Source organism: Columba livia, chromosome 10, assembly GCF_036013475.1.
Source record: "Columba livia isolate bColLiv1 breed racing homer chromosome 10, bColLiv1.pat.W.v2, whole genome shotgun sequence".
NCBI classification, from domain to species: domain Eukaryota; kingdom Metazoa; phylum Chordata; class Aves; order Columbiformes; family Columbidae; genus Columba; species Columba livia.
In genome coordinates, this window is record NC_088611.1 from 16,578,014 (window position 1) to 16,592,639 (window position 14,626).

The window sequence follows — 14,626 nt, forward strand, 5'->3', positions numbered from 1 at the left end:
TTCACGACGTCTTTCTGTGGTGTAGTGCAATACTGAGAAGATATACCTGAACTGGCCCTGCATAGGTCCAGCAGGACAACAAAGCCATGATGTCTTGGTAGCCCACCACTGGTGCCAGGGCTCCTGAAGGCAGAAAGGTCTTGTCAGGGCCACAGGCTACAGCTCAGAGGTGCCCAATGGGCAACGACATTGCTGGTCCCAGGGGCTCCCAATGGGCAAGGACATTGATGGTACTAGTCACTCCCAATGGGCAAGGACATTGATGGTACCAGGGGCACCCAACGGGCAAGGATGTTGGTGGTACCAGGGACATGACTTACAGTGATGCCCAGAGCAGGGCATATCTTTGACCTCTCAAAGTGAGAAAAAACCCAAACGCTCAACCTCCCTGAACTGTGATCCTGACAAATGCGCCGGTTCCTGCCTTACAGAAAACTCCTGCAGAAGAGGGAGGTTGCGCGGGTGCATCTGGAACAAGGAGCCCTCTGACCTGACACGGGGCGGTCTCAGCAGTGTTTCCAGCTGTTGGCCATGTGTGGGGATGTCTGGGAGCTCGACACCATCTTTTCTCAGCAGATCAGCCCGCCGGGGAAGGCAGGGGGCAAGCCAGCATCTTGGCTCGCCTTGTCTTCCAGGGCTCACTCAACCCTGGAGAAAACCTGTTCACCACTCGCAGACAAATGTTGCATACTAATACAGTCCTAAATGCTGGCCAGGCCAGCCATACAGCAGAGAATTATTTTCTTCATGTTAAAAACATTCCAATGGGCTGGAACAAACAAAATTAATTTAACAACTCCACATTCATCTCTCCTATAATTTGATTTGTATGTTGTATTTGGCTACGCAACCTCCACGAGGCTTTCCTAACTGAAGCCTGATAAAGCTTAATCAAAAAGCTCCTGGCAGCTCTGTTTCAGAGTGCTGAAAGACAAAAAGGGGGCTTATTGTTTTGCAAAAATTAACCACTGATATTAAGATATACCCATGAAAGCAGAAAGGGCATGTAAGAGAATATTACAGCTTTTCTTTTTTTAAGAAGAACAGCCACATTTATCTTTCAAAGACAGAAACGCAAAACCAGCCAAACTTTCCGGATTCCATCATGCCTTTTGCATATGCTACCTGCAGCTACAAAAAGAGCTATTTAGGGAAAGTTACAGCGAGCATAAGAACCATCTATTTGGTTATTTCTTGTATACCTTCTCCCTGTAAAACAGGTGTCTTATATGATGAATCCAGTGGCACTGGGCTCACAGGGATTTACAAAATCCCCTAAAAAATGTTCTAACTTAGCTCTTCCATGCATAAAAATGTCACCACTTTAAAGGCAGTTATTTCTAGCTGTGCTATGCCCGCTTTTGGAAAATCCCACTCTCTCCCTCCTGCTGCATGTCTCAGCAATGCAAAACTGCCATTCCTCTCCTGGGTACCAGGGGATCCACGTCGTGTGATAAAAACCTGACAATTTTAAGCACAGAAAAGCAACGTGCCAGTGAAGTCCTGAATCCCTAATGGTGAGATGGGCAGGGATCTTCTGAGGCAACTCATGTGACAGGTGGCAGGGAACAGTGTTTCCCCCTTACAAAGGAGCAGCACAGAGGGTTCTAGATGGGGCATTTCTTCCTATGTGCTCAGTAGGAGAGAAACTGAGAGGTCAGTATGGGGTTTCATGCCTTTCTTCCCCATAAGGGCAAAAAAGTGGGTGGCCAAGCTCTTAAGGGAGGAAGGGTGTTTTGTTTCTTTCCCCCCTGCCCCAGCACTGGGAAGGAGTCGGAAGGGCTGATCCTTCAGGACAGACGGACCACTTGCTGTCACTGCTGTAAGCAATGCCCAACTCGGCCACAAGTTTCCAAGCTGATTTCAGAGAAGCCTGAAAACTGTCATGGATGTCTGTGCTATTGGTAAAACACTGCACTGAGTTCACTCAGTCCTGCAGCCCCCAGGAACCCAAGTGCAGACAAGACAAAAGCAATGCCACCAACAAAGGGAAGAAAAACACTTCAAACTATCTATATATCTATATACACACACATATATTCCTCCTCATTATTAGATCCTCAGAACTCCAGATAAGCCCTGAAATGTAGAAGTATGAGTTATACTGCAATGAGAAAACTCAACACTTGCTTTCAGTGCCACACCACCCGTGTCACGGCAACGGAAGTGACACAGTGCCAGGTTTGGCTGCCTTGCACTGGGGTGGCTCAGTGGAGATGCCTGGGAAGAGACTTCGATCCATAACAAACTACGGCATTCTTTGGGCTGTCAGATTCAATCTTGGAGTTCAGCGAGGGCTGTGCTCCCAAAGGATAACAAATAGACTACGAGGATCATACACAGCAACAACACAGGCTTTAATACATAGAAAAGTGCTAAGAGGCATACTTAAAACATTTTCCCCCTCTCCTTTTACTAAACGTTTGCAATTTTTTTGCTTTGCTTTAGTGTACGTTGTTAACTTCTCAGAGTGCTTATAAATGACATTATTAATACATAAGGATAATTGCTTTAAGAGAAGCACACATTTTTCCTTTACCTTTGCCTGCACTTTGCCAGCAGGCATTGGCAGGCTCCAGAGCATGCTCTACACACAAATATTTGTGTTGATCTACTTCAATCCACAGGCAGAATACAGCTAGAAGACAGACTATTTATCTTCCCTGCTCTTACCTTTCACTATGCTAAGAACAGGGTTGTTTCTTAAGGTGTGAGGGACATCGACAGACCGCACGCTTGTTTTATGAGCCCTGTGAAATAACCACTTCTGATGGAGGGGCTCTGGGCAAACTGGGTTTTGCCCCTCTACCCCCTGCCCATTTCCAGAGGTGAAGGCACAACCAGCATCTGGATTAATTCCTGTATGGCTTTCTTTGTAGCATTTGAGTTTCCATGGCATCAAAGCAAAAGACCCTGTTTTACTGAAAGGCATGGACTGTGTGTTTTACTACTCTCTGTTTGAGCCTAAATATTTCATATATTTCATAAATACCATTTCTGTAGCTGTGGCCTGAATCCCTAGTGTGTGCAGATCAGCCCTGCACCATCGGATGCCATGCTGGGCTGATGTCTGCCAAGGGTCTGCCCCACAGCTTCTGTGTTTATACTGCACACACAGAGAGTGATTTGTGTTTAAAATGTACACCCGTGTCCTTATTTATATAGCGTGTTTGACGCAACACATGTGATCACAGTCAGCATCACGTGCTGTGTCAACAGGGGGAGACAGGAGGATTCCTGCCGGAAGGACACGTATTTGCCATTCTAACCAACACATCCTTCCCCATGTCCTGGCGAGGGTTGCTGGGACTAGGGAGCACAGGAGGAAGAAGCCAACAGGACAGGTAGAGCATCCCGATATGTGCCTGATGGATGCCCAAAATCAGACCCGGAAAGCAGCTGCCCTTTCATGGCTTTTGGAGGCTTTTTCCAATACAAGGGACGAGCTACAGGCATTCGTGGTCCAAAGTGCTGTCAAGACTGAAATTAAAGTGAGTATTTCTGTGGGCTAAACAGCTGGACCAGTAGGTGGATAGTGCAGAAAGGAATTCCCTGCAGGTGTAAATGGAATAAATCATCAAGCTCCCTCACAAGTAACTAGCTCTTCCAGCTTCAGTGGAAGCTGTGAACCCAAACCATACTTAGACTTTCACACTGAATTCCTCTTGCTCTTTTGGTTTGGCCCCTTCATAATATCTAAACAAGTGCAAGCATTTACTTATTGTTTGTTACGAAATCTAGTGTCACGATGTCTACTACATTCAGGCATGACACACATGCTGCTCACATTACAATGGCACAGAAGATCCTATGGGTGAAAACAGAAGTCTGCAGAACGGAGCCACTACAAGGGGAAGCATGAGACCTATTTCAGGTATATGTACCATTTTGTATCTGATTCACCCTCAAAATGGGTCAGGCTTTTTCCTGAAACACTTTGCTTTCTACCTGCAACTCTTTTGGGAGGCAGCAGCCTGTCCTTTCCTGGTTTTGCATGATGTGCTCCAAGAGAACCATGCACATGAGGACCCAGCATTGCAGAGCAATACATGGATGTGACAGAAGGGGTGCGATTCAGATGGAGCACACTGATTTCTGCCTAAAATGTGATTACAGCAGGTACTCAAGGTGCACGTCAAAAGAGACTCCTGCAGCAATAGGTGAGCACATTTACTTGGAGCACTGAGCCATAGTGGCAGCTGGGCAGGTCTGTAGTGCAAAGAAGATGCAGGGCAAGCAATTACCAGCTCAGTGTTACCACCCTCAAGTGCAACCTTTGCACTGAGCCAGGCTGCTGCACCAGCACAAATCCTAATAACAATGCAGAGATTCATTGGCACCAGCATACCGTAGTAGGGTGCTGACCTGACTAAAGTGCACAGTCCATGAAACGGGAATGGAATTGGAAAGGGATAATCTTCGCAACAAAATGAAATTAAAAAGGAAAGTAGGAAAAGTTCAGTCATCCAACGGAAGAGGGAAGGAGTTGTTAATCTATGAAGAAATCAACCTGTAAACAGATTCTTTCAAAGCTGTAATGGTAAACATATAGTAAATTAACTAACAAAAGGCTCTTGGTTATTTTTGTTTTCCCCAAGTAAGATTCTTAGAGAAAATAAATAGTTATCATTTTGCTTTAGCAATTCCAAGTTAAGATTTCAACAATGTATCATTTTAAATTTACATTTACCATGTTGTTGTTTTGGATAGATTACTCTTATTGCTACAAAGTATTTTGTGGTTATTTAGGTTTGACTAAAATACATAAACGACAATCTGCAAGAGTAGAACTGTTCTGCCCAGAATGCTTTTTGGCCTCCCAGAAAGAACCCGAAGGCACAAAGAGACTGCAAAGTTGTTTTGAGAGAGTTCTCGTAAAACATGGGCATTTAGAAAGCAAAAACAAATTACTGGGAGTAATAATGGAGGCTATAAATGAGACAAATATCTTGTTCTCATTCAGAAACATTGCTGCAAATGCTCTGAACTCTCTGCCTCAAAATGATGATGTTGCTGCACTGAACCTCCGGAACTTGGAGTTCGGATGCTGCTGCAGCGGGGATGCACTCGGACACGAGGATGCCGCACCATGCAGAAAAGGCAATACCTTCATAGGAGGCCTTAATTGCATTTCTGACATCATGACCTGTGAAACAGTGAAGAGTGAAACTGCTTTGCTTGAGCAGTGCTCTGCCTGTGATTGCAGGTCGATAGCTGGAGCCATGCCTCTAGTGCAAAGCATGAAAGGAGAGAAAATCCAAATCTCTTCTACACATGTTTTAGTGACATTAAGTTACAATGTCTTCCAAACTGCATATCACTACCAATTAACAAAGGATAGTAAGGAAAATGATCGCCTGTACACTACTAGAGAAATGTCCCAAATGTTAATTTAGAGTCTAAAGCTAAGTAAGTTTTACTAGAGTGAATTTATGACTGCTTATTATTTAGCTTAGTCTAGGATCATAATTAAAGATGGTACTCTAAGGCGAATTCCCACTGATGGGAAACAGCATCATTTGAGACTCCAGCAAAGAGTAATCAGACACCTTTGGGGAAGTAATCAGGCATCTGTGAAAGAAAACTCTGATGTCAAGAGCCCCTCACATGGGACGCTTGTTTAAGTGTTGTGAGGCTTGCAGCACATTTAATGAGACAGAAAGGTTAAAGTTGGTTATTTTTTTCCTCAGCATTAAAAAAACATTAATAGAAAGAAACAACATCTGATGGTCCTATTCAGCAGCAAAATAAAATGAGCAAATATTGTTGCACATGGGATACAACCTGAAACAAGGAAATGAAACACCTTTTCCTCCTGAGCTTCCATGCCTGCACCTTTACTGAAGCAGGTAATGTTTTGCAAATACATCTCTGCTTGATGGGCCAATATGTGAAAGTAGTAAGGAACACGCAGACTTAGGGCCTTGAACTGGATGGACTTTCATGTAAGAACTCTGTCCATTTGTCCCTAAAGAGCAATGTACACTATTAAACTGACAAATAACTAGCAATCCCTCTAAGTGTAGCCGCTTGAAAGCAGCCCAGGAAGAGACAGGAGCACAATGTGTGATGTGAAAGAGCAACACAGTCCTGAGCCACAGAGGACAGGCCAGAGGAGAAAGGAGTTAATTGTAATAGAGATGGTCATGTGCAAAAAATCAAGCACTGCCAATGTCACTCATACTTACCATATTCGATGAATACTTTACAAATACATTTCTGATTTAATATGTCTGCACAGAGAACATCTAACTTTTCAAAACTTTATATAAATCAACACTACACTGGTGAGCCCTCTTGTAAATTTTACAGGCCTGATGATCTACAAGATTTAACAGCAAGATCCACTGTGGAAGTTTCATCTTCTTAAAAAATATTGTTGTATGATGGTTTATTATCAATCCACCAGTTGCTACTATTACATAGCTGAACAGTATTTATCCCGAATGGCATATTTCAGAAATAAGATGTTTAAAGATAATTTGTATGGTTTCCTGAAATAGCTCCAGGGTCAACTTAAGAATTAAGCTTAGCTCATGGACTCTGATTCAGCAGAGGTCTTATGTATATGCTTTTATTTTAGGCATACAAGCAGTCCTCAAGAGTGTTGTTTTAAATCAGCTTTTGCCAACAGAAGGAAGGAATGAGATAATGGAACCAAAGAAATCCCTTCTTGCTAGATACTAACACAAAAGGAAAACTGGAGTTTTCACTCCCAAGCAAAAAATTAGCCCTCTACACTATTTCAAATTAGCTAAATTTTTTTCACCACTTTGTGTTCCAATGATTGAAAGCACCTTCTCTCCCTTCACTGTCTTCTCAAAACCAAAATAAGTAGGGAGAGGAGAGCAACCTCAAAACAAAAGGCTGGTAACATTCATATTGGTTAACAAACTGGATCTAAATGCAGTGACAATTTTGGTTGGCCTAAAATAGCCTTTCCCACAAGACATTTTATTTACCAAATGCCAGCACTTACAGGGCTTTGCTAAGAAAATACTCAAGAGACTGGCATAAAGTGAGAAATAGTTTTCCACTGGTGTATCTGCAGGTTATGCCATTGGTCACAGTTCTGTGACCTGAGATAGCTTTGATAGCTGGGAAAAAAGAGACTCCTGTTTGGTGCAAAACTGTTTAGGATAACACGTTTGACAATGGACAACTGCAGAGCTGCATCGCTCTGTGCTGATCTGAAATACCCTATTCACTGGGGAATTCTGAAAATTACTCTGAAAATTATGCAAATTGTTCTGGGCACATTTTCCTCCAAAATAAGGAAGACTTACATAACGAACGCTACACTGTTTTCTAGATTAGCAATACTGCCCACAGACTTAATAGAGTGTGGCAGAGGAAACAAATTGCAAAAATTCACACCGACAAACAAATCCAAACTTCCCCTCCAGAGCCGAAGACCATCACAAACTGTATCACCTTGCAGCAAGTAAAAGACACATTTTCATGACCTCGCCTTTTTCTACAACACACAAATCTAAGCACAGGGAGGGTAGAGAGGAGCCAACATGTGACAGCCATTGGTCACATTGCTTAATGCAATGTGGAAAGCATCAAGATAGAACCATGAGGCGTGCAGAAGAATCTACATAAAATAAATTTGTTGTGCTAACCCTACACTCTTACATTTGTACGCTAGACTGTCTGGTTGAGGAGCGCTCTGTGCACTCGGCTTCTCAGTGCTTTTGCATGAATGACACTATATAAAAAGGTACTGTATTTACTAGCTGAATAAACAATAGGTTTTGCTTTCACTCAAGTATTATGACTTCAACTCATCTTATTTATATGTCAGTAGTTCAGAATGTGCAGTGGACCAGGCACATCATCACTGTGGACCAGGCACATCATCACTGTTCACCTTTGTCAAAGAAGGGGCCAGAAACATCCACGCTGTTAGGTCTCTGGAACGGCTCTAACTCATCCCAGTAACCTTTGGAGGATACGCTACAATCTATTTTGTGTTAGCAATGCTGCAGCAATCTATTTAAGTTCATGAAAAAAAAATGCACCTATTTTCAGTGTCCTCTGGTGTGCACACAAACCAAAAAGTTACAAGTTGACAGAGACAGTACAAAAACAGACCGGCTGCCCAGCCTTTAGCCTCCTATAGCAAAAGCTCAAAGGAAAAACAATACATCACTGACTCTAGCATCACCCCTGCCATTAGATGGCACACTGAATGTTGTCAAGTCATGGGAAATGGGGGAATGCACATTCCCCGCCTGTGGGTCTCAGTTGAGTATGTTGTAAGCTCAAGACAGGTACAAGTACAGAGTGTTACAACACCTGGACATGTTGGGAGAGGATCCAGAGAGAGTTTGCTCCGAAAACCAGTCCCCAAGCTTGTAAAGTGTCAAGCACCAAGTACCAAGCTATCTAAACATGGACTAATGTTTGTGCAGCTCCCTTGCTCCTGGAGACCAACTCACATGTTCACTAAGCCATGTGCCCTTGGTTGAATCAAAGTCAACGTGAATCTTTCCAGTTATTCAAGTGCTCCTTCAGCATGAACACTTCCAGCTTTAAGATCAGCCTGTTAACTAGAGACCTTAGCATTTGTAATGCTCTGTCAAAATTGTGGGTTTCAGCTATTTACTATGGGGGTGAAAATCACCTTAAGCATTTTCATAATCTTAAAAAACCATCCAGTGAGGCAAGGAATATGCAGGCACGTGGCCAAAGCAGTAAAATCTTTTTGAATATTATACCACATTTACCAGAGGTACCTTGGCTGCAGTCAAAATAAAAACTAGTCAGTTTTGTCACTTTTAACATAATGTAACCTATTAAGTTTCATCACTGTTCTGGGTAAGTAATATGTACACGGGATATAACTGAAGAAATAAATATTGACACATGTTGCTGTTAAAACACTGATTGAAAACTGCAGGCCAGAAAATGAGAGTGTAGCAGGGTTTCTTCATTCCCAAGATCTCCTCCTCACTTCTGATGTAAATTCTCCGTCCCAAGGCTGCCTTTAATGTACATGAGGTTTGTGTACGTGTATATTATATATATAAAAATAAGCACACTCACAGAATAATGAGCCCTGAGAAATACACTCTTCCAGCACTCTCTTGGGAGGGTGAGGCTGCTGAACGCAGCTGTTTTCATGATTCACATCCTCTAAAAACTACACTCTCTGTGCCTGGCCAGGTGAAAATGCCAGGTATGAAAGGGAAGCTTGTAAATCTGCTTAGCTGTTTCCTTCTGGCAAACTCTTCTTTACCTCTGCCCAGAACTGCTTAAGCACCAAGCACTTCTCAAGGCTGAAGACTGGGAAGCACATGTCATTCCTCCTACCTATAAATAACACCATTCAATAAAATAAAGGCAAATAAAGGTAGTAAATGGTATTTATTTCTAGTCTTATTTTATCCAGTACACATTTCTCTCAGAATTTTTCATGTGCTCCTCTAGCCAGGGCTGTCTGTGCCAACACGACTGCAACCTCCCTCCTGCCCCCTCCATCCAACTCATTATCCAGTGTCTGACACAGGCAAGCGCCAGCTGCTCTACAAAAAGGCACATGAAACACTTCAGCAAGACATTAGAAAATCACTTGCCTATAAGGAAGAGGTTTTTCTCCCCATCACCATTACCAACAGATTGATACAAACGTTGAATTAAAAGGTCGATGGTTCTTCAAAAGTCTTGTTACTGTAAAAATGAAACCCATAACCACATCTGGATACTCTATTCCCATTAAAACACCCAACGAGTCAGTGCTAATGGGGCCGAAATTTTACCTCTGACCTTTTCCCTTCATGTTTCCCTTTTGTCAGACATCAATAGGCCCTACAGCTAGTCAGCAGAAACAGGGACATCGCCAGTTTGACTCACATACTCTGTGACTTTATTGCCATGGCACCCTGTGACAGCAAGTTTAACAGGTAATTGCAGGCACCCACACGATAAGTTAATTTATTGACACATACCAACAAGAAATGCCTGCATAACCTGCATTATTTCTTTGGTAGCTCACAGCTATCCTTGACACCATTTGATAACAAAGTAGACAGAAAAAATTATACTGTTAGACCAATGTAAAATTCTTAAGTGTAATCTACCTTTGGAAGCTTCTGTGCCAAGTGGATTTTCCAAGATGTCTGTCATATCTTGGCTCCACGCATCCTTCACCGCAGACTTAGACACCTTCCTGTTGTTCAGCTTTTGCTGCGGTCGGAAGTTATTCCTCAGGTACTCCACGGACTTGACGTGGTCTTGCTGTTCGGTGGTGAATATGGAGTAGAATGCCTCCAGCTGAGCGCAGCCATCATGGCAGGGAAGAAAAAGGATGTTAATTAGAAAAACAATGTCGTGAAATCTGGGTGGCTGATAAGAAAGTAAAATGGCAGGAAGTAAAATGTTGATGCCAAGACTGATAAACCACAGAGGAAGTCAGGCTGCCCACTGAAATCACTGCCAACTGTCTTATCTTGGCACAGCGCTTATCCTGCACAACAAGAGAGAAGGCCTTCTAGCAACCCATGGATGTCTGTCATGGGCAAGGAAATACTTGCCCTTAGACCTCTTGTCTGGAAGGATTCCATGTGCGACACAGCCACGTCAAACCCTCTGGCACCCACTGGCACCGTTTTGTTTCACAGTATTGTCTCAAAAAGTGCTTCCAAGTCATTCCTCCCCAAGAGTCTTCTCCAGGACAGGGCAATGCTACTTTATCTCCAAACACCTTATGAAGTTTAGCTGCCAGGCTAAGCTTCACAGACAGCTATTCCAGAGCTTCTGCAGGAAGGTCACCACAGCTGTCACACCTTTATGGGATGGACACCCAAACCCATGAGCTCACTTGTCCATGAGCAGGTCAGCAGCAGAGTGCAGCAACCCCAGGACAACCAGCTCCAAGTGTCCTGACCTCCCTATCACCCGCTGTTCCCTATCATACCCAACTACAGGGTGAGAAAAAAATAATACAGAATAAATGTATTTAGGCACAGTTAGCACATACTCCTCTGGGAATAAGTTTCCTCTGTTGGATTAAAATCTGAGCTATTTTTAATAAAATGTATTAACCTGTAAGAAGGAACAGTAATTGGAAAACTTTTGTGTTACTTCATATCTTAGTATTTCTTAGAAAGAAATTTCTAGCAAACTAAGGTGAAAATATTTTCAGCTAATGTTTTTCTCACAGCTATCAAGGTCAGTACAGCATTTACTAATAGGTTGTTACCATTCAGGTCAAGAACTAGAATTAGTTATGATGCTGCTGGAAAGACTGAGTAAGACAGAGCAGAGAAGGATTCAGTCTTGATATTGTTTACATCAACGTCAGCTACAGATACTGACAGTATGGATTTGGGGAGTACAGAATCTGGTTCAAGACTTTTAAAAAGGGCTTGAATTAGTCATAGCTCAATGACGGGTCACTTTGAAAGCTACACCCTTTTCATTAAGTGCATCTGCTCTAAAAGCCATGAAGAAGTTTGTGAGAGTCCCAAAACTTGCTAACAGGAAAAACGGTCACTGTAGCCTTGTTTCATAGCACTAATAAAAATAATCAAAGTAAGGTGTAACAGAGCAGATAAGCATCCTCCACTGAAGCAAGAGGCACTCGCTACCGTTATTTAATTTCCCTTCAAACTAGTACACTGAACCCCCCATCTACTGCTGCCATCCGACTGGCTCAGTCTGCTGGGCTTGACAATCCCAATTATTAGGTTTAAATCTATGAAACTTCTCTGACCACCAGGGCAGGAGAGAGTCAATTTTACAGATTTCATTTCAAAAGTAAGTCCCCCTGCAGTCGGTTGTGCATTTTGGAGGATAGTGGAGATAAGTCTAGGAATGTTATCACTGGGAGCAGCACATGGAGAGTGTGAGGGAGAAAGGATGGACCACAAAGTTCTAACCGTAAGTTTGGCAGCTCTGCACCAAAACACAAAACCAAGGGAACTGAGTCCTACTAGAGGCAATCACCTCCAAGACAAAAGCACAACTCAGGTTTGTACACTTTTAGCCGTAGCTTCCCCGTAATCATTATAACTTTTAGTGTACCAGCAGGGAAACTGAGGCAGAGGGACAGCACATGACCAGAGGGAGAGGTGACAGCCAGCAACCCATTCCTACCACAGGCACCAAGCCCAGGTACCACTTCCAGTTTTGCAAATACTGATGGTGAGATCTGGACTGTAATTTTTTTTACACCGTAGATGCACGTCCTGCTCCCTGGTTCTCAGCTGCAACTGTCTCTCTGATTCTTCAGAGAAACAACCTGAAAACTCTTGAAAACCATTTCCTATTGATTAGCAGGAGCCCTTCAGAAGCATTGATGGGAGCATTAAAAAAGGGGTAAAGGGACTATTATCTCACACTTTTGTCTTAAGAAAAGAAACCAATAGATGATCCTGCTATGCCCTCCTATGAAGGCACAGACCAGAATTCTTGTACATCTTCACAGATCTTTTGCACTTCATGCACTGGAATAAGTTTTGATGAAGCTAGCTAACAGGGCTTAAGGTTACTTTATAAAAGCTCAGGAACTTGGATAGCAACCGCTCCTCTGAAGTCAAATCTCTAGGCTTATATTTCCATGGCATTAATTGAATTTTTAAACTTTCAGAGAGAACTTTTAAAATATTTTCTTCTGCCATGCTACCTTGGGGAGGTATAATTGCATTTTAACAACTGCCAATTCAAATATGATTTTTAACCTTCCCCTTTTTATGTGTTGAAGTATATATAAGTCACTTCAACTTCATTTTTTACTATAAAAATATTATCTACCACAAATGAGAAATTAATTTATCTGTAGCTGCCAGAAAAAAAATAAGAGCTGCAGTCAAGGAGCTGCATTCATGCTCTTCAAGGAGTACAAGCGCACCCCTTCAGAAGAAGAAATGAAAAGCTCTTATAAGACTATTGTAGATAGAGGGAAACTTGATCTAAAATTCCAAGTCATGTAATTACAAACCATTAAAGCCTGATGTGCAGTTTTCTAAGGGTTGGATATACAAATGGCAATTAAAAATACTGAAACCGTTATAAGCACAATGAGATACTCTGAGGTATGCATTACGAGAGATAATGCAGTGCTTTGGGTCATTGAATGCACTTAGCTTTACAATGCATCTGGCAGGGTGACACGGCTTGTCCTATTTTGTTGTCTAATTATCGGGAAAGATGATGATGATGGAGCACTGAGAATAAAATAGAGAAGCCTCCACAAATGGACCACTTCAGTACTGTCCTTTTTACAGCAAGGTATTTTGCACAAAAGCAAGGATTTAATTGGAACACCAACAAAGCTTAAACAATATCACTTTCCTCCTCTGGGATTAGAGGCTGCTTCACGGGGTTTCTGATAAAGGAGGTTAAACTATGGCAATGGATTATGTTGCACTGTTTCTGTTAGAGGAACAAATAATAATCATAGCAATGGCAGGGTGGTGGGCTCTTAAAATACAACTGTCTAGAACTGCCAAGGGGAATAATACTATTTTTTATTCCACATGTGTTGTAGCATCAATGAAAGCCTGTCTGCACACAGAATTCCCAGCCCTTCAACCACACATGCATGCGTAAAGCAGCACAACGCCAAATTTTAAAGGCTTGACTTGGCACAGTTACTATTGTACAGCACAGGAAAGAAGCTATGCTAGGATAAAGTACCCTTATACCATTATAGTGATGGCTATAATTGGTATTTATCAGTTAATTTGCATTTGCTGAAAGAGAAAAAAGAAGTCATGACCCACCTGATGTGTATACAGGGCATAAAACTGAGCGTGGGCCAGGCCTTGCAGCCACCATATAAACAGTAAACTTATTAATGTACTGAAAAGCTACAAGGGATTGCAAGTATCCTGCAGGCAAGGACAGAATTCAAAATGATCTCAACAATCAGACAAATAGCCTGAAAAAAACAAAGGGTCCGATTCAACTGGGACCATGTGCAGAGAGTCCCATTCTTTGGCCAGAACCAAGGGCTGCGTGAAGGCATGATGTGCATAGCGCTGCTAGAGAGAGCCCTGGGGAAAGCCTCCAGCAAAGGGGTTCCTGCTGACCAGGAGCTGAACGTGGGCAATAACATCATGCTTTTGTGACAAAGGCAAAACAACACCAGCACGGGTGGTCAGAGACAGGAATCACGCCGTGTCCCTCAGCCTTGGGAGGGCCCCAGCTGAAGCACTGTGACCGGTTTTGAACATGGCACTTCAAAAAAATATGAAAGAGTCTACGGGAGGAGCAATGGAGTCTAGAAAACATGAAAAAAAGCCTGGAGCAGGGGCATGGTGATCGCCTTCCACCCTTCTGAAAACACAGAGAACCAGCATCTGCCAGTCACGACCACCCAGCGAACTATCCACTCATGCTTTACAGAATTAGTGCATTCAAAAAGTTTGTTTTCAGTGGCTTAAGCCAGATGAACAAAAGGAAGGACTAACTTCAGCAGGATGGCTTTCTAAGGACAACAATCTTAAAATGTCAAAATACACTTAACTGGTAAACATCTGACTCCATCTAGCCATTACTTTATCGGGACCATTCTCCTGCAGACAAATCCCAGACATTGTGTCTATTTGCATTAAAAGCTGCTATGTGCTAATTTTAAAGATTTGTGCACCAGCTCTCTAAGCACATAATGGCA

The 14,626-nt window shown here is 42.6% G+C and overlaps 1 protein-coding gene across 1 annotated transcript in view; it reads right to left on the bottom strand.

Moving 5' to 3' along the window:
- The window catches only part of PTPRG (protein tyrosine phosphatase receptor type G), a 401,446-nt gene that overhangs the window by 84,351 nt on the left and 302,469 nt on the right, over positions 1–14,626 (bottom strand). The window contains exon 8 of the mRNA XM_065075568.1: positions 10,089–10,281. Coding sequence (XP_064931640.1) covers positions 10,089–10,281 — 193 coding nt within the window. The remainder of the gene's footprint in view (positions 1–10,088; positions 10,282–14,626) is intronic.